At 36.3% G+C, this 27,022-nt stretch overlaps 1 protein-coding gene across 1 annotated transcript in view; it reads right to left on the bottom strand.

Moving 5' to 3' along the window:
• Window positions 1-27,022, bottom strand: part of FBN2 (fibrillin 2) — a 232,723-nt gene that overhangs the window by 4,026 nt on the left and 201,675 nt on the right. Inside the window, exons 47-63 of the mRNA XM_060006959.1 lie at window positions 26,083-26,211; window positions 25,550-25,669; window positions 22,615-22,740; window positions 21,795-21,947; window positions 20,927-20,992; window positions 20,487-20,612; window positions 19,791-19,910; window positions 18,767-18,889; window positions 18,202-18,333; window positions 13,139-13,264; window positions 11,615-11,821; window positions 10,539-10,664; window positions 8,812-8,934; window positions 7,341-7,457; window positions 6,596-6,724; window positions 4,763-4,882; window positions 10-241 (exon numbers count right to left, since the gene is read on the bottom strand). Coding sequence (XP_059862942.1) covers window positions 10-241; window positions 4,763-4,882; window positions 6,596-6,724; window positions 7,341-7,457; window positions 8,812-8,934; window positions 10,539-10,664; window positions 11,615-11,821; window positions 13,139-13,264; window positions 18,202-18,333; window positions 18,767-18,889; window positions 19,791-19,910; window positions 20,487-20,612; window positions 20,927-20,992; window positions 21,795-21,947; window positions 22,615-22,740; window positions 25,550-25,669; window positions 26,083-26,211 — 2,275 coding nt within the window. The remainder of the gene's footprint in view (window positions 1-9; window positions 242-4,762; window positions 4,883-6,595; window positions 6,725-7,340; window positions 7,458-8,811; window positions 8,935-10,538; window positions 10,665-11,614; window positions 11,822-13,138; window positions 13,265-18,201; window positions 18,334-18,766; window positions 18,890-19,790; window positions 19,911-20,486; window positions 20,613-20,926; window positions 20,993-21,794; window positions 21,948-22,614; window positions 22,741-25,549; window positions 25,670-26,082; window positions 26,212-27,022) is intronic.

Here is a 27,022-nt window from a genome sequence, read left to right as displayed (position 1 = left end):
GGGTCTTACCCCTGTCCCACTCTGTAGTAGCCAGGTGGGCAGCCGCAGAGGTAGCCCCCTTCCGTGTTGGAGCAGCCGTAATTGCACGGGTTCTTGGAAGACGAGCACTCGTTCACATCGTGGCAGGCACTGGAGAACTGGTCGAAGGAGAACCCAGAGGGGCAGGCGCACTTGTAGCTCCCCAGGGTGTTGTAGCAGGAAGCAGAGCCACAGGCATTTGGATTGGAGCACTCATTCTCATCTATGAACATAAAGCAAGAGACTCTTACAAGGGGTAGGGGCAGTGGGGCAAAGAAGAGCCTGAGTTTCAAAGTACCTACGATTTTACAGGGGAAATAGCTCTAGAACCGTATTTTTTAAATGTTTACCCTGATGGTCGATTTGCAAAGCCTATGAAATTAAAAAAAACACAACAAGACCCAACAAATCCCCCTAAATTATGACTTAAACAAAACCTTGCCCCGCCCTTTTATATTCTGTTTGTACTAGGTTTTTCTGAATACCCTGGCAGCCTCTGGGGACAGATATTTGTAGTTTGACTACTGAAGAACTCTTCTATTCTCGTATCAGAAGGTTACTTCAAAAGCCTACACTTCAGATAGATTCACAGAGACAGAAAGAAGATTACTGATTGCCAGGAGTTGTGGGGAGGGAGAAATGGAGAATGACTTCTAATGGGTATGGGGTTTCTTTCTGGGGGGATGAAGATGTTGTGGTGTTGACGTTTGCACACTGCTGTGAGAATATACTAAAAACCACTGAACTGTACATTTTAAAAGGTGAATTTTATGGTATGTGAATTATATGTCAAATTTTTAAAAGCCTCTATTTATATCTGTATTTTTATCCATTCTCCCAGCAATTCCCAAAGCCTTCACTATATATGGAAAGAAAAACAGATAAAAAATTTAAATACCTTAAATGAAAATAACTGAAATAAACATTATTTAATTGAACATTCTGAACCAATAACCTTGTACACTTTTAACACTTGAGAATGCATCAAGTGCAGACTTTGCCTTCTGACATGGGTTTGCACCAAGCCATCAGCTGACATAGGTTTTACTAGTTTAATGACTCACATTATACCATAAATGCCTGACAGCAAGATAATTACAGGTTGATACTTTCAGCTGCTCTTATCATTTTTACAAATTCAAAGCTTGATTGTGCTTTTAACTTTGGAGATGACAATTTTGCTCTTAACTATCTGGTTGATACCTATTTTGTGGCTTGACCCCTGTGGGCTTTATTATAATCTAAATGTCACCCTGGGCACCAGTCACATTTGGTCTGTGGAATTCTTTCAAATTCTCATGACTGCACTGGAGCATAGTGTGTCTGTTTACCTAATACCTGACAAGTCTATGTTTCAGCCCATGTGGGGAAACAGGCCCATTTGCAATTAGGTGTACCCTTGGGACACAGCAGCTACAGGGAAGTGCTTATCTGCAGGAGCTCAGAGAGATTACAGAAGATGCAGATACAGTCTCAGTGAAGAGGCCTCTCACACAGGAAATTAAACTTCATTAACTACGGCACAGAGGTTATTGAGAGGGCCGATGTTATTAGGCACATTTCTGTATCGTGATTATAGTTTCAGAATTAAACCAAACTGCCAAATGTAGAATTCTTAATTACTGGATATGAAGTGTGCTATGATTACCTAATATGTACAAATTCTTAGCCTTCATTTCATGGGGAGAAAGTATATGAATAAATTCTTAATAACCAGGCTACCTATGACATAAATATAACTATTTTATTTCTACATACGAAAGACTTGGAATTCTGCCTCAAAGGCTCATCTGCTTTTATAATTAAATCTGACATTTATATGTGGTGTTTCTCTCCTAATGGAGAATGTGAGTTAGGTTATAATTTAACAAAATGATCCTGCTATGAATATAGTATTCGACACTGTGTTAGGTAGAAATATTACCAGGCAAAACTAGTTAGTTGAATAAATTGCTTTTAAACATACCACTGACATGAACATTTCTAAGTAGGTAAAATTTCTGGAAGCACCAGGATAGACTTCATGTTTATATGCTATAAACGTACATCACAGCATAATTCTATAGGCTTAGGTAATCTGACTTTGAAAATATGTTCCTGTTTGAGACCCACTTTGAGCTGACTCAAGCCTTGCTAAACCATGTTCAAGTTATTTTGAAAAGGACATACAAGGAACTAGAAGTTGCTGACACCACATAACCCAAAGCTTCATATACTCAGAAGTAACCATATGCAAATGTTAATAATATTCCCTTATTTTCAATTTGGAATAATCGTCATGCTGGCATATATTTGAGAATGTTACCTAAATCTGTACAGTACACGTACCAGAATGTTATAAATGTTCTGTGGTAACTGGCTGGAAACTTCTGAAAGTATTCATTTGAATTAAAAACTTTTTTCATTATTAACACTTACAAGAACTGTCATTTTTCTTAAATTGGTAGTAGTATTAACAACATTGTAGGTTTACAATTTAATATTACTTAAGTTATCTGATGCACTAACATTTTTGTCTTTTTACAAGGGGACCCCACTTAAATCTGTCTGAAATACTTCATACTATATTCCCCCCTCAATCATATGAATAACTGAAGATATTTCATACCCATAGTGACAGATAAAAATGATTTGTGGCCTTTCGATTTGCATTTTGTTATAATGCTTGTTATTTTGCTAACTTGTTGCTTTTATTAGTTCCCAATGGGTTGTTTAATTCTCTTACTGCCATATATTTGAGTTAAAATTCCAACTGTGTTCTGTGGGTTCAAGGCAAGAAAGTCAGCAATTTTACTAGAGACCAGCTGGACTGCTCAACCCTGCACAGAAGAATCTCGAATCTTTCAAATTAAACCCCTGCTTCATCTTACTTACCAGGGGCCTGCTGCTTACAGAGGCCCATTTTAGCAGAGCAAGCTAACAAATTAATTCTTGCAGTTGGGGATATCTGCTTATGTATCTTTAGCTTTGAACTCATCTTTGAAACCACTTATCCCTCTGCCCATGGGGGTCTCTCCCGACTAGAAGGCACACTGGCCTCTGGCTGGACTCCAGCGTGAGCTGCTTTGGGGTGACTGCCTTGCTTAAGTGCCTATTCCAAGGATCCCAGCAAGAAGAAGTGGGATACATCACATAGCCCTGACTTTAAGTTAGACCAAATTCAGTGAAAACCTGTGTGGCTATTTTCGCACTAAATGCTTACAGACAGAAACTCCAGGAAACTTAAAAAACGTAGAAATTGAGTTGATACTCCATACATGTTCCTATTTCCACTCATGATCACTTTAAAAACAAGAATTTTAGTTAAGCTGACACATGTGAAATATTAGAGGATCATTCTTTTGCTTTAAGTTCTGTAGAATTAAACAAGAAGCCGTGGTGTTAACCAAATAGAGGCTTGGGCCTCATATTTTATAAACAACACAATAAAATCGTTTCACACTGTTTAATAGCTATCTAAAAAAATACCATTCCCTATGTTCTGAAGAGTGTGCCTATACTTTATCTCTGTTTATGAATCAATAAATCAGGGCATAACAACTTCTGCGACATTCTTTTTTCTATGAAGAGAAAAGAAGTAAACTAAACTTATGAAGTTATTTTGATTGACTGCCTAACTCATCATTTTGATAATCCTTTCAAACTCTGTCCTTAACTCCTAGATCATTAGTGGTTTTTGCATTTCCCCCACGAGTGTCTATTTGTGGTGTGGCTAAGCATCTGTCTTTAACCTGGCACAAGGCCACAGCAGACTTGCGATGACGTTCAGAGTTGCTTTCCCTCCTTTGAAATTTGTCTTGATTTTCTCAGTTCACTAAACTGTCATTAGAAATTTCTTTTGAGAAGATCACCAAGGATAAAATCAGGTTAATTTATTTAGTGGATTGCTCACAGTAAAAGATCTGAAATACATGTGGGGTAATTTAAATGACTACAGAGAAACAGGAAGTACCCCGTTGTTTCTCAGCAGGACCACTGTTCCCCTTTCTGTTCTGCTGTGCCAGCATCTGATGTCACACTGTGTTGGATGGTGCCTCTATGAAGGGCATTCAAATGGAGCCAAGAAATTAGGCATATGCTAACTAAGTTAGCCAGCTATTCAAGTAGAGAGCAATGTTCTCTTTGATCAATCTCTCCTTAAAAGGAGAATTTCCATGACTCTATCAAGTGCAAGAAAGGGAGCTGAGTGCCTACAGATTTTATTTTATAAACACTTTTGTATGGAGTTTTCAATAGAATTTGCTGTAACTAGGTACTTTTTCTACCTTAAAATCCTTTAGCCTCTTCATTAAATATGTGACTGGAGAGCACAGATGAATGGTGCTCATTAAGTTGATCTGAATCCCTTTAGATTTATATGAGGGGGATGGATGGGCAATCCTTCAACCCCCAATCAAAAGATACTAAATTACCGATAAAAACTCTCTGACCTTAACATGTGAAGATGATGATTCTTGACACCATCTTCAGAAACTTAGAATTACGCCTAGCAGAAAATTAAAATTATGAAAGCTCTAGTTGAGTTACCATTTAGGTACTTAACATTTTTATTATGTATATTTTCAAATACACACATGTACAGAGACTAGTTTAATGGATCCCCATGCATCAGTCCTAAGTACTGGTTTTTAAGTTCTAGGGTTTAAAGGCTACACTGAAATGCCAGTCTTTATTGTTCGTTCTTTTTACTCAAAGATGCTTTAAGGTGAGAAAAGCAGATGCTGTGTAACAAGCGAGTGCTCACCGACACACTGATTCCACTGGTAATGCTGAATATATCCTTGAGGGCAGCCACACCTGTAGCCTCCCAGGATGTTCTGGCAGCCATGCTGGCACCTATGGTTTCCATCACATTCATCAACATCTGCAAAAACAATCCCGGCAAAATCTTTATGTAACCTTTCTTCTACTATTCTTAAATGAACTCCAAACACAGCCTGGGGTAACTATTATCACAGGAACAAACAAACAAGACATACTGAGGGGCTGTGATTTTTCCAAGTCACATGGTTATTAATCAGTGGTGGTGCAGAGAACAGTTCTGAGATAAGAAACCACATCATTCTTATGCTATCCACCAGCCATGCCACGTCAGTGCTCTAAATAACAACTTAATGTCAGCAAATCAACCATAGCAACCACAAATGTTGTGCATTTTGGATGGATTAACTACATACGGTATGATTTATTTGGTAAATGATATAAATATCTTTGCATTATATATTCCAGTAGGTTCAAAAGTGATTGACATATAATCCTCATTTTTGGGAAGATACAAGCACTACAGAAATACCTAAAAAGTATAATGGTTTGCACACAAAAAATTTTATTACCATTCAAGATTAATTAGATGCAAATTTAAAGTATTCTAAATATGTTATTTTTAGACACGATATAGTATTATGACACATATGGAATAATTTCTTTGTTCAGACATGCATAGTCTTCTGGAATGACAACTGAGGCTTTGAAACCTACCCATAAAAAGTGAAATGAAATTGGCATGTCTGATGTATGCGTAACAAATTTATATGGATAATTAATAAATGATATCTTATGTGGATGGTTACAAGCCAAACCCACACATGGCAAGCAGCTGTATGTTCAGAATACTTTCAAAGTCTCAATGACTTCGAATACAAAATATTAAAATAGAAAATTTTTAAACTGAATTTTTCTTGGCGGAAAATTAGATACATATAAAAGTCCTATAATTCTTAGAGTATATTAAAAACTTTGAGAAATTCTTAGAGAATATTAACAATTTTGAATATATTTCTAGAATTCAAAATCATATATTTCTAAGAATAATTAATTAAAGGGTGACTAATATCAATAAAGACATAAATTACAATTGTATATAAAAATATAAAGGGGATGTATATGCTCTCAGAATCTCTGGCATGAGCATTTTGTAAAAGCTACCAATCCTAGTACATTTGTCTCATACGCTAGCACATGCAATAGAAATACTGAAGAACAATATAATATTTTATTGACCGCAGGCAAATTCTTATTTTATTCCTACTTAAATGTTCCCTTGGACTTAATAGGAAATACCTATTGTGACAGAGACTTTATAGGAAATGCCCTTTATAGAAAAGAGAGTGAATCAGGAGTCTCAGACCAAATAAAATCGCCATCAGTTTTTCCCAGAGCTTTCTGTACATTTTTTCGGTTCTCTATAATTCGTTCTTTGTCTTACATGTAATATTTACACATTCAAGTATCATGGAACAGACATCCAATTTTTTTCTGGTATACTCATACACTACTGTAAACTAAATTAGGTACAGAATTCTTTTTCAGTTCAATTCTTTTTTAGATCAGTAATTAGGTAAACAGTTACTTTAGAAGCCAATTTGTACTCACAGAATTTTTGTTTCATCACATTAAGGTTTTCCTCTGCCCCCAAAATGATATATGAAAATTTATGAACAAAAAAATCAATTTCTGGGTTTTATTTTGTTAATTTTTTTTCTTTTGAGATGATCTCAATTGCTCATTGAGTGGCTTGGAAGTTAAAAGAAAACAGTTTGCTGTATTAGAATAAGAATATTTGAGCAAATAAACTCACCTTCACAGTTCAGTCCCGTGGCATCAAGAGAGAACCCTCTTTGGCATTCGCAGCTGAAACTTCCAGGGGTGTTTTGACAGATTCCTTTTGCTCCACAAAGTGAAGGCTGAGACCCACATTCATTGTTGTCTAGCAAAGCACAAAGTGGGAGAGCGTCAAACTTCCCAATTATTATATGACTCAAATTTTACTACATGAAGTAAAAAGTGAAGTATGAAAGCCTAAGTTTCATGATGTGAAAACAGAATTTTAGGGAAATGTATACCATTATTCATGGTCATGTTAAAGGCAAAAATGGTCAGAAAAAATATATTTCAAGAGATTTGAAATTAGAGCATATTTTGGGTCAATTGAGGACATGGTTTTCGATAGTACAGACAAAGTCTCTTAACCTGTGTGCCTTCTAACATAAAAAAAAAAAACCCAGCATATTCATTAGCATGTTCTAAACTACAGTGAGCCTTTACTCATATTTTAGCTGAACAAACATGGTTATATTTAGAATGCAATATAAAGGCATTGCCTGGAATACACCTCATGTGCATGTGCTTGGACTATACAGGATTTTTTCCTTTGGATATTGTTCTAGTGAAAAAAAATCTATTATTAACAACATTTTTAGACCAGTAATTATGAGGGATTGGTTTTAATGTAAATACTGAACCATTATTCTACCATTTTTTTAGTACAGTTTTAGGCTTCTACTAAAAGTTTGCAAAATTTCTCTTTTGTAGTTTTGTCTTACCAATACAAGCAGTGTGATGCTGTGTGAAACCAGGTGGACATTTACAGGTAAAACCTCCCAGAGTGTTGACACAGAGGAACTGGCAGTTGTGCTGTTTGGTTTGACATTCATCAAGGTCTGCAATGAAAGAGAAGCCTATGAAAATTGGAGCAGAGTTATCTGGCTTTGCCTCCTTTCTCAGGAAGCCACAAGGAGTATTTTGTCTAGATTTTTGTTGGAAGCTTTGTAGATATCCATATGCATATGGCAAGGAGTTTCTTTTCACATACTTAAGCAGCATAAATATCATGGGCTACAATGATAGGATGGCTAAGGTGATACATACCACAAAGTTTTCTTAAAATAAAAAACTGAAAGGATGAATCATAGTGGTGTTCATGAACTGTTCTCAAAACTAATATCCAAAGGTTATAATTCTTGTATTTAATGCACAGTTTAGCACATGGCTGGTCACTTATTTCTATTAAAGAAGGGATTAAACAAAAATAAAACAGAATCTGAAAATTGATGAAGGTCTTAACACAAACACTGAGTCAGGTTCTCAGGATCCAAATGAAAACACCATCATAAATACCAGAAGAAGCAAAATCACAGCATCTATAATTCTGGTCATAAATGGAACTAGTATTTGAACTATACTGATAGAAAACTCAAAATCTGATTTTGGTTGGATTGGAACTTAATATGGGAAAAGACATTTAAATAAATTCACAGAGCAATGTAAGATGCAGACAAGACTAACTATTTTAAAGCTTAAAACACACACACACAGTTGCACTCAAATAAAAATAACTATAAACGTGCAAAATTAAATTGACTCATAACGGTTCACTAAGTAGAGCCAAGGGTATAATATTGCTTCCTATTATTTTATTCTATTTGTTTTTTGGTATTTCTTGGAAATAAAACTTCATCTTCTTGAGAATAAACTGTATTTCAAAAATTTAATTAGACAGGAATTTCCTCAGTCCATTATTTTCATACCGATGAGGTTTACTACAAAATTGAACATATGAGTATAGTATTGAAGCTCTTTTAATTATCTAATTTAGTTTGATAATTACTACTAAAACTATGTAAGCAAAAATTTAAATTTACCTATTCATTTTCAATCTTCTGCAGTAAATGTGTAATAAAGATAGTTTAGAGAAATGAAATCTCAGATAAGCAACAAAATAAATATTATTTTAGTTGTTCAGTCTCTTCCTTCACCATAGCTTTCTGTATTATTTAATTTATTTTTCAGTTTGGGTGGTTTGCTGTAAGAAGCAAACCACTGTAACCCGGGTTTTAATTCTCTCTGCCTCCTGGCATGTGTCCTTTGGTAGAATTTTCTATGAATCATAAAATGGTCGCTAGGAAGATGTGCTTTAGTGAAGGTGAGACACACAGTATCATCCCTGATTAGCTGACTTTGAATCTGAAAAAAGAGAGGACTCTTTTTTCAGAAGAATGCAGACTCTTCACTCACCTTTGCATGTCTTTCCGTCCTCCTGTAGGACATAGCCCCGAGGACAGGAGCACTGGTAACTCCCCTCTGTGTTCTTGCAGATGAAGTTGCAGGGTTTTGGGGACTGTGAACATTCATCAAGATCTAAGCAAAAGTGATGTGAGGATTAAATTATTGGTTAGAAGGAAAAACCAGTCCCTTTCCTCCCTCCATATTCTCACTTCATCTTTTTCTTTTACTCTTCAACTTAAAATGGAAAATAGAAATGAGGCACAGAACAATTTTCTCTAAATTAATTTACCGGTTTACTCTGTCGAGCGTGTCTTGGGCAAATATTATAATATCCGGAACAACTGTCTGGGTTTAAAAAAATACACTAGATTTTTTTAGATTGGGTGTACTTTGGTTTACAGCTTGAGAATCATAAACTTAAAGGCTAGAGTTTCTTTCCTTTGACACGTGGATGTGGCAGGAATTCTCAACCTCTCTTAGCTGACACTCCCCTAAGAATCTTTCGGCATCACAGACTGTGCTGGAAGCCTCCCACTTCCCCCTTCAGATGCAGTCCTCACCCTGGTCCACCCTATTTTCGGGCCCAGGAGGCTGAACTGCACAGACACCATTAGCAGGCTCTCCTGCCCTCTGCCTTCAGGCTGGTCCTTAATTCCTCAATTCCCTCCTCGCAAGATGGGATCAGAGGTCACAGATGCTCTCAAGGCAGGTCTCTGGGCAAAACTTCTTCCCTCTTCTAAGTTTCAACCTTTCCCTCTATCTTTGGCCCAGAGGTGGTACAGTCCCAGCACTCAGCATTATCCCTTGCAGTTTCTGCCCACTCTACCCGCACCTTTATATACTGTCTCTTTGTCAAAAACAAGTCTCTGTAAACTGTCCTCATTTGAATATGCCACCTTCTTCTGCTAGGACTCTGATAGCAAATCACCTCCATTTCCCCCATAAAACACATTGATTGATAGCCCACAGAATGCTAAAAGCTCATGATTGATAGCCTAGTCTCTATCACTCTCTTGCCCAAACAAGTGAGTTGAATGTTTACTAAGATTTAGTTTGGTTTTTCTTAACCTTTTCATGCCAGGTATGCTTGTTATTAAAACAAGTTGATGTAAGTTGATGAAATATGAAGGAGAAAAGTTTTTTTTTCTTTAATGAAAACTAAATGCTTTGGAAAGACTCAGAAAGGCAAGCTACCAACCCCCTCCAATTGTCATAGAATGGTGTCGATGAGACAATAAAATAAATTAGAAAAAGAGATTGTAAAAATGTAGAAGGTCTCTGTACTGAGACTGCTTTGCAACTGGAAATTTCAGATGATGCTTAATTGGCATATTTTATGCAAAAAAACCACAATGAGAAACAAGCAAAAAGCACTCTCACCATATGCAAACACACAATTTCACAATCAAAAGTCCTATTCTTTCATTAAAAGAATGACAAACAAACATGCCTTTATACATTTTAAATTAAACATAAAATGTTGAAAATATATTTTTAATAATTTCTATGTTTCCCTAATTGCACAGACTTTTTGATGAATTAAACAATTCTGTGTCTCACATTACTAGACAAGGCCTTGGACAACTCCTATGATATTAAGAACCACACTGCTGAAAGGAATGGCATTTTTTAACAAAATGTACATTCCAAAGCTCCATAATAAAGATACTCTGCTGACAGTAAATGACATGTAGGAAACAACCACCCAGATGCAGAGACGCCTCGCCTCGCCTTACCTACACACGAGGTTCCGCTGATGTCCGTGGTGTAGCCAACCTTGCAGAAGCACCGGAAGGAGCCCATGGTATTGATGCACTGACCATTGGTGCAGAGATTTGGCATAACTTTGCATTCATCAATATCTGTCCACCAAAAACCCCAAGGCAAAAACAAATGTAATTTAATACAGATGCAAGAATAAAACTGGTTAGAAACTAAGAGAAATTAAGGAATTGACAGATCATTAAGAACCAACATTCATAATTGTGCTGGTGTACCTTTTCATCATTCAGTCCAGTGGCAACATAGAAGGGAGAGAAAAAAAAGAATCTGAAGTGATAGGAAGAGGTAAACAAAAGGAAGGCTATGTTGAAAGCCCCACTGAAGTCTACTCGTTCTGCAATCTAAGTATGAATTATTTTTTGGGAATTTAGAAAGCTACCCCTCTGAAGTTCAACTAATTTGGAATTTGTGATAGTATACCATGGATTGGTTTTAAATTCACACTTGTATTAGACTGAAGAAAGGGTTTCATTAGCAAAGTAATCAAGCACAGGGTCGAGAATCTGTATAGTAATAGAGGAAAATGACATTTTTAGGACATTAGTATACTGATTGTACCAAAAAAAAGGAAACTACTAATCATTTATGAGACTTGCTGGTTTGTAAATATGTTGCCAACAGAATGAGTCCCTGCGTACACTCAAACAAATGCGTTACACACAAACAAACAAGTAACCTTTATTTAAATGAAGCAAGTATAGTTCAGGAGTTATCCATGGGCTTTGGGGTTAGACAGATATGTTCCATTCCTTGGTCCATCCCTTAAAAAGGCTGTGATCTTGGGAAAATGATTTATCGTTTAAGCTTTGTGCTTCAGTTTCTATCTTTTAAAATAGGAATAATAATAGATTCTGCCTTTTAGATTTAATATGAAGATTATACCTTTCAAAGTCTCTGAAGCATTAGCGAAAAGCATATACAACCACAACATACGCACACATATTTTAGCTATTATTTTACTTCCTTCAAAATTAATCTGATTTAATGTTCACTGTGTTAATAATATGCATGAATTTCCTCAACTCCTTACCTCTTCCATCAGTGGTATATCCTGGGCCATGAGGACATATCTTTTTGTACTGGGCAGTTCCAGGAAGTGGGCAGAGCTCACACTGGTGACCCCAGCCTCGCCCCCCATCGCAGCAGCATTCTGACTTTGTGACAAGGTTACGGCTGCTGGATGCCATCTGACACATGGTCTGCAATACCTCTGCAAAGCAGAGTCCCTGTCGATTGTCTGAAATGAGAATGTAGTTAATAGGCATCAGTGTCAAGGAACTGACACCTTGGTCTTCAAATTAAATAGGACAATCAATGTTCTCCTTAGAAATACTTTCTTAAAAGCTAAATATTCTTTTAAGACAATGTTTAAGACAATGATTAGAAAGTTTTGTTGGAGATTAATTTCACGGAGTGTTCTTTCACTAAACACAGTTTATTAAATTTAATAATAAGTGAAACTATACTTAAGAAATAGATTTGGGATTTTTCTTTTTTTTTCATCTGCAGCTAAGTGATAGTAAACTACCATTCCTGTAGAATCCAGATAAAAGGAAAATCAAAGAAAATTATTTCCCTTTAAATAAGCAAATGAGCAACAGGATTTGTTTTTGAAAAGCAAATTCTAGACTATGTTATAATTTTGGTACATATTCAATCTAATCTCCTGTATTTTAGACATCTAAAATACTGTTCAAACATTGGATTAAGTAGTTTTTTAATTATAAATAAAGGGATTTCAATGATATAAGTAGGCAAAGAGATCTTTTATGTGGTTTTAAGAACCATCCTAATGAACTGTTAATATGAACAGAAAAGAACACTTTTTCTGTAGGTTATCTTTTCTATTTCCAAAAAGGTCTAGATTTAAGACAACAATAGCCAATTTCTTGACTAATAATTTCCTAGGATTTGAAGCAGATGACAGCATTTTGAGAACAATCTGATGTAGTTGAAATGTTCTATTTTTGCACCAAATCCAGTGATGAGTGCTAGTTCTCTGTTTGCCTTAAATTTTACTACTCCATACTTTTACACCTGCTCATAATTAACTAAAATGGTTTATGATGTATGCATGTTATCATTAAAATGTCTGAGACTTATATTTTCCAAAAGAAAATATTTTGTAAAACATTTTCCTGTACCATAAAATAAAAATCAACTTTCACTGCATTTTTGAAATGTGGCATATTCTTTAATATCATTAATACAGCAAAGCTTACCTTACATAGCAAATATTTTCTTTTGGAATTAAATCATCCCCTGATGTAAGTTTTACTAAAGTCACATTTTCCATAGAGCTTAATTAATCTTAATTTTGGAAAGACCATTTAAGATGGTTATTTACATTAAGCATAGACGTAGGTACAACACATACATATACAAATATGTCATTTTAATAGATGTCTACCTTTAAGGAAGAGGTATGTGGATTATTACTCAGATTGGGGAATCTGTTTAGCAGACAAGGATACATATGTAGAACTCTTCTGTGATGATGTCACAAAACAGATGTTTCATTTACCAAGTAAAATATACTCGTTTATCAACTTACCAAGGCATTCAGTTCCTGAAGAGCTTGACTGAAAGCCTTCATTACACTCGCACCTGTAGCTCCCAATAGTGTTAACGCAACGCCCATTTTCACAGATTCCTGGCTTGGTCCTGCATTCATTTTCATCTTTAGAAAAGCAAATAATGTGAATCATGAGTAGACTATAAAATTGTAATTTACAAGTTTATCTTCTAATGGGTTATATCATATTTAAAACTTCCTCACCAAAATACTAATATGATAGAATACTAATTTATTTTTAAATATACCTCATCCTTCCAAGATGGGTTCTTGGTTAACAAAGTGTTTTTTTTTCCCTTTCCTTCTTTTCCTCTTCCTCTTTTCGGGGAAGAGGTGATATTTGATGGAGAATAAGAAAATTGGCCTCCAAAAGGGATTACTTGACAAGGAGAGAAAGAACTTTGGGGAAGAGGATGCCAATTTATGTGATATGAGAGAGAGGCTGAGGGCGGGAAAGGGGGGGTAGGTGTTAGGGAGAGGTGGAGAGTAGGGTAAAAGGGCACTTAGGCCATGGATAAAGGACAAGTTCCTAGACTGCCTTTGAGTAAAATCACAGGAGTGGAGCAGTGTGTTAAGGGCGGCTAATGGAAGAAGGAATTTAGGCCGTACTGCTCTTTTGATTGGTGATAAATAAATATATTAGAGCAAAATTGTTTTATTAAAATCCCTATATACTTACTTATTGTGTTTATTTGATATTTTGTAAATTTTGTTTGAGGTATTTTTCAAATCAATGTTGTCAGAAGCATGAGAACTCATGACAATTAAATCCTTCTGATTAATTGCTCCCTTCATGTCTATACTTTTCAATCTTCAATCTGTTAATATTTATTTTGCATGTGCTTGCTTTTTATTAGCATTTGCCTTGAATATCTTGTCCTACCCCTTTATTTTCAATCTAGCTCACATTTTGATTTGGTACGTTTCTTGTAAAAAGCACCAAGCTGCATTGTAAAATAATTTTTAAAAGTACATTTGCCTTTTAACAGAAATTTGAACTATTTCCAAACTGATATGTTTGGACTCTTGCCTGCCATTTTATATTATTTTATATTTACCATGCTATTGCCCCCTTCTCTCAATATTTCTTCGATCAGTCTAGTTTTCTCTGCCCTCCTCTCATCCCTAACTCATGTCTGGAAGTTGTAATCTTCTATTCTTCCAGTGGTAACCATGAAACAACTTCAACATACACTTTAATGAATATTTTTCTATTAATATCAAGAGGTATCTGTTTCAAAAGCTTCTGACCATAACGAGTACCTTGGTATGACTTCTTTCTCTTCTCTCCCTGTGTCACCTGCCATGTTGATGTGGTCGAGAAATTTTGGTTTGTTATGTTTTTGTTTTTATGGACCACCAGCATCTATTTAAACCACATAATAAGGGTTACTGGTTTCTTGGCTTACCATTGCTTCACGTATACTACTACTTCCTCTTGAATTAACTTTAAAAAATATATTGGAATATAATTTGGTAATCATTTCAGAGAGGGTACGTGGGTGATAAATATTCTACAACACATTTCTGACAATGCCATATTTTTGTTTGCTTTATCACTAGATTGGATATAAAATTTTAGTTCAAAATTATTTTTCCTTAGAATGTTTTGAAAATACTGATGCTCCACTGTTTTCTTTTACCCAGTATTAAGGTTCATTTGTAGGGAATCTGGTTTTGCTCTCTTGGGAGCTTTAAGGATTTTCAATTGCTCTTATTGTTCTGAAACTCACTGTGATGTTTCTTGTTAAAGATATATATTTTTTCTTTTAGAAAACTTATTGCATAAGTTTTAAAGTATATGCAAAAGTATTAAACTGAGTTATGGATTTAAAAAATTGTACAGTGTTTCTTATTTCTAGAATCTGAGGGTTCAAGGTCTACCTTCTTGATCTCATCCTGTCCCTAATGTTGATACCTTTATTTTGATTAGTATTTTAGTTGTCTGATTTGAATTACTTTTTTCAAGAAGGGCTTTTGTTGGATATACTGAGTGAGTTCTGCCATGTTTGATGATATATAGTACAGCTTTTATACTTGAAAGATAACTTGATGTATCTTAAAGTCTTGGATTACTTTTGCTTTCACACCTTTGGCACTGAGAATCCCTGAGATAACTTGACAAAAAGAAATTACAATGGGGACTTCCTTGGTGATGCAGTGGTTAAGAATCCCCCTGTCAATTGCAGGGAACATGGGTTCAATCCCTGGTCTGGGAAGATCCCACATGCCGTAGAGCAACTAAGCCTGTGCGCCACAACTACTGAAGCCTGCACGCTGCAACTACTGAGCCCACGTGCTGCAACTACTGAAGCCTGCGTGCCTAGAGCCTGTGCTCTGCAACAGAGAAGCCACCGCAATGACAAGCCCGCGCACTGCAACGAAGAGTAGCTCCCACTGGCCACAACTAGAGAAAGCTCGCACGCAGCAACAAAGACCCAATGCAACCAAAAAAAAAAAAAAAAAAAAAAAAAATTACAACGGATCTCATGCATAAGAAGAAGTCAGAATTGTAACAGTGTCTTCCATACATGTTATTTCTACCTTTTCATACACTTTGAGAAACATATATTACTCTATAAACATGACTTAAGAGTCTAGGTTTAACTTGGTTTTCAGATCTTGTAAGAACAGTGTTTTCAGATCTTAGAAAAACAGTGTTTTTGAAAGAACCACTGCATAACCAAACCTCTAAGGTGATCTATTTTAACTTTATTAAGTAGTGGATTTCGAATGAAATATCTATTAGATTAAAAGAAACTATGAAATCCAATTATAATCTGATGGGTTGTTGCAGACATTTAAAAATTAATTTAATATTACATATGTAATTCAGGAATTCACTCTTTTGTAAAAAATTAAAATTGACACATACAGTTGAATTCACTTCAGACCAGTAACCTCTAATAGCGTCCCTGGATGTAATTCTTTTTCTACGAATTGGCGTTTATATCCTTTTTCTCTTAAATTTTTGCCCACTAATTTTAGCATCCATCTGGATCTTGTCTGCTTTAATGTTATGTTTTTTGTAATTCAAAACGTATAACTGAAACATATCTAAAAAGACTTGATTGCTACAAATCTTAGATTTATTTTCTTTCTTTTTTAAAAATTTTCCTGACAATGCAAACAAATGTTGGGAAATTTCTCTTGAGCATAAGATTTTCCAAGTTGCCACAGAAACCTAGTAACGATAGAAAAGATTAATAATATTTTACAGTTTGCATATTGTATAATGAACCTAATAGAGTCTTTTAATTTTTAATCTATTTGGCTATTTGCAGAGAAAATAATACACCATATTTTTCCAGTTTGATAGCTAAAATTCAGATTTTTCTGGTTGCTGAATACAGTAAAATGATACAATTACTTTATATCCCTCTTGATTCGTGTTATATCATCAATCTTACTACTTTCAAATCATTTTTCTCTCCTAATAATATTCATTACACCAAGTTTATTAAATATTCACAAGGCCTTAAGTCACACAAAGCATATTTTGCTTTTGCATGCACATCTTGTAACTAAATATATGTTATCAATAGTGAGAACCTGGAGTGTAATTTGTTGTGGAAGAAAGCATGCTGGCCTTGGGGAAAAGCTTTTGTATTCCAATATGATGTTGCAATATAAACACAAAAATAAAGAATTAATGGTTAAAAATAAATAAATAAATAAATCTTTTCCTGTGTATTTACTGGCTTGCATATGTACCTACAGAAAAAATATTGTATGATTTACAATTTTCTTTAAAATATGACACATTGTATATATTATTCTGTAACCAAATATTTAGAGTTATTTTTACTTCAGTACATACGCATATCTATTTTATTCCTTTTAACTGCTCTGTAAGGTTTCATAGCATTGCCACGCCACATTTATTTAGCTGTCGTCCTGTGATGGGCATTTAGGTTGTTTCCTACTCTCTTTTTTTTTTTTTTTGGTTGTTACTACAACCAAAATTTAGTGGACATCCTCATGTTTCTTTTCCTATGGTAGATTCATTTTTAAAAACAACTTTACTGAGGTATTATTTACTGGCTATAAAATTTCCATTTTTAAGTGTACAATTCAGCGATTTTTAGTAAATTCTGGAGTCGTACAGTCATTGCCACAATCCAGTTTTAAAACGTTTCCATTTCCCAAAAGGATCCCCAGCAACCATTTACAGCCACTCTCCATTCTGACTCTTAGCACCAGGCAATCACTAATAGATTTATTTTAAGAAATACTATTATTATGTTATTTTTTCCCCAATAAGAAATTATTAGTAATCTTCAAATGTTCCTCCAAAAATATCCACATTTTTCCAGGTATTGGAGGTTAAAAAGGGAGCACAGCAGATTATTAATTAAAGAAGGGGAGACACTTATTCTCAAGAAGGAGGAAGACCGTGTCGTGGGCTGCAGTGCCTCAGGCGACAACACTTCAGGGAGTAAGTGCTGAGATACTGGATGGGGTGGCCATGACCAGCTTACATGGTGTGATAACTTCAGTACTCATCATAAAATCATAATGTTTCAAATTCCTGAGGTGATCTTAGAGCCCCAGCCCTACCTCCTCCCTTTATAGATGAATTAACTGAGGTCCAAAAACATTAAAAAATATGGCTAAGTCACAGAAATACCCAGACTGTAACAGAGTTCTGGAGATTACCTGCCTCATTACTCTCCTCATTCATGGAGTGATACAAAAGCGAGAATATTAACTCATACTTTTAATTTTGCTACATAAGTAAGTAGCATTGTTTCAAGGAGTTTTTTTCCACACTTCTAAATTTAATGATTTAGATTTACAAGACAGAGAATTATGATAAACAGGAAGGCATATATTCTAGGACAAGCATAATCTCCACTGTATTATCCAGAACCTACTGTATTAGCATGGACCCTGAGATTGAAGAAATCTAGCTATATAGCACAGCCTTGAAACAGCTGGAAAATAGCTGGCTTGCAGTTAGGATGATTTGGGAATAGCGCTGTAAATCTATCTTGGAGTAGAAGTATTAAATAAAAAGACACCATCCCATAAAGCCTTACCTACACAGCCTTCTCCATCAGGCCTTCGGGTCATCCCAGGCGGGCAGATGCACATGAAGGTGCCAATCAGATTCTTACACATCATGCCCCTAGATTCACAGTCATGTAGCCCTTCAGCACATTCATCCAGGTCTATAAAATATTTTTAACAGGAAAAACATAGAAGTAAGAAATTTTCAGGAACAGGGTATTGTTTAGTATTTTTAAGTCACTTTTTTGGTCTTCTGGCTCTTATTATGTAACAGAGAAAGGAGGAGCCCAGTCTTTTTCAACCGTTGGCTGTATTCTAGATTTATAAAATTTCAGCATTGGTCCTAAAGATAAGAAGTTCAGGAAAGGGCTATCTTTGCTTTAATAAGAGCTCAAGAGTGTGACATCTTATTTTTGACTTGACTGGACAGACCATCAAGTATCTTGTTATCTAGATATGGAAATCTACCAGCAATGTTGTCAGATACATTTCTCTAAAGCTCTAGAAGAAGACAGCTGAGAACCATAAACTCATTAAAATATATTTCCAGCAAGGCAAATAAAGTGCTAACTACTCCCCTGTCTGTAGCCTTACCTTTGCACATCTTCTGGTCTTCCCTGAGGGCATAGCCAATCGGGCATGTGCATTCGTAGGACCCGAAGGTGTTCATGCAGCGGAAAGCACACAGCAGTGGGTTCTGGGCACACTCATTGATATCTGATCAAGAAAACAGGCAGGCATGTGCTCAGCCTAGAGTTCTAATTACTTGCTCAAATAAACACTGATGTATTTGCACCTAACTCATCCTCCAACAAATAACAACTATAAACTCTGTAAAAAATACAAAAACAACACCTGAAGTGGTTTTTAGTGGTGAACTGACAGTCAGCAAACAACAGGCAAAGAATAGGTTCTCAAATTTTTTTTTCCTGTGGATAGCACCAGTCCTGACAGCAGCACCTGGCAGCTAAATCTTCAGTAGAACCTTTCTGAGCTTCTGTCCAGGAGGATTCAGGGAAGGGAGCCTTGGGGCAACCAAGGCTGCTGAAGAATGAGGAGGAATCCCGGAAATGAGAGGACCAGAGGTAGAGAAATACCTTTTTCATTTTTTTGCACAAATGCAGCCCAAGTTGCTGACTTAACCATACATGTGTAGGCCAAAATCAAAGAAGCTAGCCACTAGGGTTTAAAGAACAGAACTGAAATCTGAACCATTGTCTTCCACAGGCCTGACAGTCCACTTTTATATTTATCCAAGTTAACTGCCTGCTAAGACAAAACCGTCAATATTCTTCAAAATAATATAACTGATTCCAGAAAACATCATTCACAATATCCAGGGCATAATCCAAAATTACTTAGGAACCAGGAAAATGTGACCCAATCTCAAGGGAAAAGATAAGCAACTGACGCCAACTCTGAGAGGACCAAGATGCTGGAATTATCAGACAAGGGCTTTAAAGTAGCTTTTGTAACTATGCTCACTGAGATAAAGAAAAATATGTTTGTGATGAATATAATCATCAATAGAACGTCAGAATAGTATAAATAAAAGCTGAGACATGAAAAACCCTTTCCATATCAAGAAGAAATAATACTAAAGAAAAGTATCACTTGCCTTCACAATTCATCATGGGCCCTGGCTCAAAGCCTTCGTTGCAGTTGCATTCAAAACTCCCAATAACATTGGTGCACGTCCCATTTCCACAGGGGTTGCCAATTGAACATTCATCGGTATCTGAAAAAGAAGAATAAGAAAGTGCCACAAAATCTGGAGAAGGTTTAGTTTTATAGGAGTATGCCCATGAATATCCATCTGGCCCTCACACATGTCCCAGATCTGTGCAGGGCACACATGACTCTTGCAACCCCCCTTGGCCTTGGCTGGCTGGCCTTTATGCAGAGAACCCCGAGAGATCAAGTGTGCAATGATCTGAGCCTTCAGACAGCCGTGGCTTGCCCTAAAAAAAAACACAAACCCAGGGAGGGATGTGGTCTTCTGCCACCAGAGCAGAAGTGGAAAGTCATAAAGTAAAATGGATCTCTTTCCCAGTTAGTGGTTTTGGCAATTGTAAATCTCTAGACACATCAGAGTTTGTATATTTGGTTGAAGGCAGAGGTTGGGCAACTCTCCCCATCTTCACATAAACCAGGTCTACTGGAAAATGTAGAATGGGAGAAGAAAGAGCAGTTACTAGCTACTTATCCTGGCTTTGTAAATCCCACTGCCACCCATGGGGCCTGAGAGACCTTTTGCTGAATACAAGAAAGAAAACAGAACTTTCAAAGTGTGAAATGTGGATTCAGCACTTACCCACACAGCGTACTCCAGTGTAATCAAGGTTGTAACCCATTGGACATTCACAGCGAAAAGACCCATCTGTGTTGATACACTGACCATTTGAACAAATGCCAGGGCTCTCAAGACATTCATTGACATCTAAAATACAGAATCACCCATGAACTCTCTTACATAAAAAGATATGCCCAAACTGTATATATCTATTCAAAAGAGGCTTAAAAATTTTAAAACATATAAACAATTCTTTTATCAGAGAAATATATAATGTATTTCACATGTTACAACATAGTCTTATGATAAATATAGTGCATATGATAACCATATAATAAATATTGTATTTGTGTATTAAATGCAATATACTATGTTATACAGTAAAATCAGCATGATTATAAAATAAATGTACAAAAATTTACTTATGTAAGACTATAAAAATAAAATATATCAAACCACACCTTCACGGGTATCATGAAGACTAGGAACAGTTCCATGGCCATAGGGACACAAATCCTGGAATGCCACTACAGAGAAAAACACAAATTACCCATTATCAAAGAGTCTCAACTATCAGAGAACTTAACTGATTACTGATAATACATGAAATGAGGCTTACTTCTCCTCTGCAAGGCTGTTTTTAGTAAGAGGTTTTCTATTTTTATAATTTATTGCAAAAGCAACGCTGAGCATATTTAGAGGTCACCTGAGCTTGTCCAGCTCCTCCCAGAGTACCACCTATGGAGGGTGTCTGCTTCTGTCTGCTTGCTTGTTTAATGTTGGTCAGCCAAAGAGCCTCTCTGCCCATTACACACAGAAGCTACCTCTGGCCTACAGACCAGGCCAGTTCCAAGACTGCTGGAACAATTGTACCCTTCAGCTGTGCTAACTAGATCTGTGAGGTTCTTGGTCTATTCCTGCAAATGGCTATTGTGCTGACTCAGCTTCTCAGAACTTCACGTAAGAGGCTGGGAGCCACAGCGTGGGATACAATACCCATGTGGGACTCCCGCAGCAATCTGGAATATAATTTTCATCCCCTCCTTGGATCTCTTGCCCTGCACCTCTCAAATTCATTCCTTTCAAAACAAGTAATACTAGCCTTGGTGGGAGAAATGAAATAACGTGGTAACTCCCTGCATGTATACATGTTGAATACAAAAGTTGAAAGAAGTTCCTGAGACTAGGTTGCTCACTGAACCATTAAAGTTTATAAGCGAGGGGATAATTTCATCCTCAAAATACTCATAAATTACATAGTCCAACTGGGTTCCGCCAGACAGTCCCAAACTAGTGCAAGGTGGCATTTTATGTAGTTGTTGCTCTTACCTTCATCATCTTTGGGGCACAGCTCACAGGGGTCCCCCCAGCCCTCTCCTGGCATCTTACTACAGCAGCATTTCGCCTTTGTGGTATTGAAAGCTTTGGGTACGGAGCACTTTCCATTTTCAAAGTTTGTGAAACAGAAGCTCTGGCGAGTATCTAATCAAGAAAGCAAACATCACAGATCTCCTTACTGGTCATTTTAAAAGGTGGAATAATTTGTATATAACTCTGTTTCCGACAGAACATTTCTCATGGGCTGAACATGTGATGCAGATTAGATTAGCAGTTAAAAGATAGGTCTGGAAATCCTCAATTGCTGATTAACACTTGCCAGTTTAAACTGACCGCTCTGTAAAACTATATTTAATTATTTACAATATTTACAATATTTTAATAATGTGCTTAGGAAATGTGACAAATTATGCTCAATATTAAAATAATTTCCATGTCTTTTTTTCCCCCACTGTTACATTATAGCCTAACAAAATCAATCTAGGTAATTTTCAGTAAGTTACATCATATCAGAAGCAACTCCTCACCAATGTACAAAACATCTATGCCAACAACAGAATGAAAATGATGAAACAAGATAACAATTTTTCTTTTAGCATGAAGTTTTTTTAAAATGTAGAAACAGAGCCAATAATTCAAAGTGCCTTAAAAATTGTCCAGTGCATATACATCTGAGACCTACATTTTAAACTTACAGATGATGTATTTGCCAGAGACATATATTTTTAGTGACAAACACTGAATCATGGCTTACTATCTAGCTTTGAAGTTTAAGGGCCAATTATGACAGAGAAGCCATTTCAAAACTTACCGAAGCATCTCCGTCCATTATCAGACAATACAAAACCAGGGGGACAAATGCACTGGAAGCCCCCAGGAGTATTGGTGCAGGAACCGAAAAGACAGATGTTGGGATCTTCATCACATTCATTTATATCTGCAGAAGAGCAGGATAATTTATTGATTGAATTAAATCAAAACATTGTTCAATATTTGAAAATAAATAATTTGTCCACACTCTAACAGTTCACTAGCCATTGGATATTTAACATGAAACAATACATTGTATTATGTATACGTTTAACTTATCTTTAAAAAATAAAGTGTTACTGCCTCAAAAGTCAAAGATTACATCCAGTTTCAATCAACCATAGCCCCAGACTCCCAAGTCGGTCTCTAGCTCTCCGGACTTGACCCCTGGGGGTGTTTTTACATCCACCTGCCTACCTGACAGGACCACTTCAATGTCTCACAGGCATCGCATCCTCAGCAATGGTCCCCTTCTATGATGGCCCTCTCAGCAATCCACACTGGGGACCTGGAATCACATTTATTCCTCTCCCTGACCTTTCAACTTTCACATGCAAGCAGCATGTGGCCTGTAATTTCTATCTCCCCTCTACATTCAAACTCAACATCATTTGCCGCCTGGATTATTGCAAATCTCCCAGCTGGACTGCTGCATCTCCTTCTCTCCTCTTCACACTGCCACCAGGGCTGGTTTTCTAAAACACACACCTATTTTGAAAATCTGTGCCTGTGGAACTAGGGGAACTCAGACATGTGTTGAGAATTTTATCATTTCCACCTGACCCCAGAATGGTTCCTTAAAATACACAAGGATTCCTTACCAGCGATGTTCGGCCTTTTTTCATTGGAAGTGCTTATTTAATGGGTTATTTTAACTAAATGAATAAACATTACACAATTTCAGGCACATTAGAACATAAGCTCCATGAGGACTTATGTGATGTGTCTCTTATGTGATGTGTCTGTCTGTCTGGATCACTGCTGCACCCTCAGCTTAGTCTAGCACAGTGTCTGGCACATTCTACATTCTCAATTTGTATTTGCAGAATTTTAATGAGTGAGTCGCACCACATCGTTTCTAAAGCAACCTGCAGTGCTCCATACTGCCTGCAGCACTGAGTGCAATCTTCTGAGCTGGCTAATCGATGCCCCTTACCACGTCTGTGCTGCCCCTCTTTTCAAAATGCCTCTCTGTTCCATTTCCTTCTTTGATAAGTAAATTTCTATCCAACATTTCAGAGACACCTCAAATGTCACCAATCCTTTGTGACAGGCTTCCTGACATGCCATCCTCTCACCACCACCATCATTATTCACAGCCTCCTACTGTGATCCCACATCCTGAACAGATCCCAGTACAGTGTCCGTCATGCTGAATTGTAAGGATATCTTTACAAAACGGAGTTTCTTACGAAATATGTCTTTTCTCTTAGGCAGTAAGTTACCTGTAAGAAAAAAACTTCCTTTTTGCGTTTCCAGCACCTAAAAGATGCTGTGTCCACTGAATGTCAGGATGGATTTGTGTGTGTGTGTGTGTGTGTGTGTGTGTGTGTGTGTGTGTGTGTGTGTGAGTGTACATATAGTCACGTTAGAAAGCATTTCATCTAGGAAAATTGGTAGAAGAGATTCTATTGATAGGATGAAGGAAATATTCTTACAGTGAAGTAAGTTAGTTAAAAACCCATTCTTACGACATGTGAAATAGTGATGTTGTTTATCAGTGGATAAAGAAATACTCCTGAGGTTTAAAAATATGTAAGTGAATCATAGATTTTTTTTCACTAAGAAAAAAGGTAGCTAAGTCTTTCTGATACAAAGAGACATATGCATTTCTATTTCCTCCTTATGGCTGACACACTGCTGCTATCCTTGCTCCATAAAGAGATGAATCACAGGGATGTTGAAGAATTGAGATTAAATATAAACAAAGAAAATGAAAGAAAGGATCTTAAACTTTTCAAGAGAGTTTTTGCTAAGATGCTTCTAGTATTATTATTGATTATTTTTAAGTATTAAAAACACTAGACAATCTTACAAGGAACTATACAAATCAGACAAAAAAGGGACAAGATATAAACACCAAATTGGAATGACTAGGGATACCTATTATTTGTAATTATATGGTCTGAAAAGAAATTAAATTTAACTAAGTGAACTGTTTCCTTCAGTTCCATCTATATAAGTCCCTTGAGTGTGAACAGTAGAGCTACTTAGAATTTTTTTAAGAAACTGGGTAACTCAAAGGCAAAAAAACTCTTAACAATCATTTCACGTTAGAAGAAACACACTAAGATGCTGGTGCTTCTGAATTTCAACAAAACTGTTAAAAATAATTTGTACAAAAGTGAAATAAAGTAACTGTAAAAAGGTCGGTCTTCATCATGTCCACCAGGCAATTCTGGGACCCACTTTTGATGTGGTTACAGTGTTCTTGTACACTGGGAGAGTTTCCGCAGAAAAACATCTGTTCTGACAAATGGATTAATATTTTCTGTTTTGACATGTGGCCTTCCCAGGGAAAAAAATGTTTCAACAGCATTGTCAAGATTTTCTGCTTCACATTTCTAGAACTCCAGACACCTTTAATAGCTGTTTTAAAATTGGTTGCCAAAGATTACAATTTTTGTAGACACTCTTTAAATTCAGTAGAAAGTCTCTGTTGACATTTGGAAAAAAGCTTAGAATGCACTGAAAATTCTTTGACTAGTATGAGATTTCTGTTAATGAAAAATCCCACATCCTTAAATTCTTTATTCCCACCACTCCACCTTCAAATCATTTCTGATGGTTCAATAAAACAGATGTAGGCAGCTATATGTTTAATTCCTCGGGTCAGCATGCTTACAGTGGTTTGGATTTAATATATTTCCACAGAGTCTATACCAGGTCTTATTATACTAAACAGCTCACGGACTCAAAATAAACATTAGCCTTACCGATGCAATTCTCGCTTTTTACTTCATACCCTGGGGGACAGATGCATCTGAAGGATCCCTCCAAATTCTGACAGGTGCCAGGAGAGCAAGAGCCAGGAAGGGCAACACACTCATTAGTATCTTTAAAGAGAAACACGAAAAAAAATGATTTAAAGATGAGACGATTGTTGCCAAAGGATATTAACATGAATTCAACTCAGGCTTTCTGATCTACCACGTCACTCTGGGCAAATATGCCCTTAGAGACTTTTGACATATTGAGTATTACTCATTTGGCAAGAGGCTAATTTTCCTTTGTCTACGTTTATTGAGACACGGATAGCCTGAAGCTCTATCCCAATAAAAACACTGCATACGAGTCATTCCCAACTGTTGGCTTATACCTTTTACCAAAATTTCCCATGAAATTTATCTTGGTCATGTAATCAGATGACCAAATGAAATGCAAATGTGTCCCGAAGTTGGTGTGGGGGGGAATCACATCATTATTTTACAAAACAAAACAACATAAAGACTGTTTATTATGTACATACCTATACAGTTCTTGCCATCTGGAGTAAGTTCATAGCCTTCATTACATAAACACTTGAAGGAGCCAATTTCATTAAAACACCGTCCATTTCTGCACACTTGACCAAAAAAGGAACTGCACTCATCTACATCTGTAAGCAAACAGGAGTTAGCTTTTCAGAGAGAGCTCTTAACACATATTCTGTCACAAGTTGCAACTTAAAAACATATTCATTGGTAGACATTTACAAAACCCTACATTACAATTCCTCATCAACACAGAGAAAAGTGGCTCATATCATAAGGATCAGGTGACTAGTAAGGTCACACAGATCTCTCCTGTAGGCTTAAGGTGAAGCTTTCCATGCTTTCCAATTGAAATATAGTTCTCATCCTGGAGGTAAGAGGATACACGGATTTAACTGGACCAGTTTGCAGGTAACTTTACCTGGAGGTAAGCTGACTATATTCAAAGGACAAATAATGAAGCATATCAAAAATACAGAAAAATCAATTATATGAAAAACACTCTAGAATTGCTGACACGTTTTTCTGTCAATTGGAAAAAGAAGTTCTTAAGTGGTAGGTTTTCAGTTAAGCTTAGGGTTGATCCCGTTTGAGTAATTTTTTAGTTTGTTTGCAGATTATACTTTGATCAGAGCCATATTTGTATCTTTCATTCTCCCTGGCTGTACAAAGGGTCTGAGAAACTACAGACAAGAAGGTGGTTCAATAAAGTGTCTAGTTAGCTCTAAATTTTTTCACCGTTGCAGAATTTTATAAAATAAAGAATGCTGAGAGGAATATATATTGGATTAAATTAGGAGGTGGGTTTGAGCTGTGATGGTTCCATTAAGGTAGAAGGCCTGAGTTACTTTCACATACCTTACAGGATAATGTGAATTAAGAGATGCTATGTAGTAAAGCACCAGTATAGTGTCTGGCACATGGTAAATGAAATAT

The sequence above is a fragment of the Delphinus delphis genome, chromosome 3 (assembly GCF_949987515.2).
Source record: "Delphinus delphis chromosome 3, mDelDel1.2, whole genome shotgun sequence".
NCBI classification, from domain to species: Eukaryota; Metazoa; Chordata; class Mammalia; order Artiodactyla; family Delphinidae; genus Delphinus; species Delphinus delphis.
This window is presented reverse-complemented; position numbering and strand designations above follow the sequence as displayed.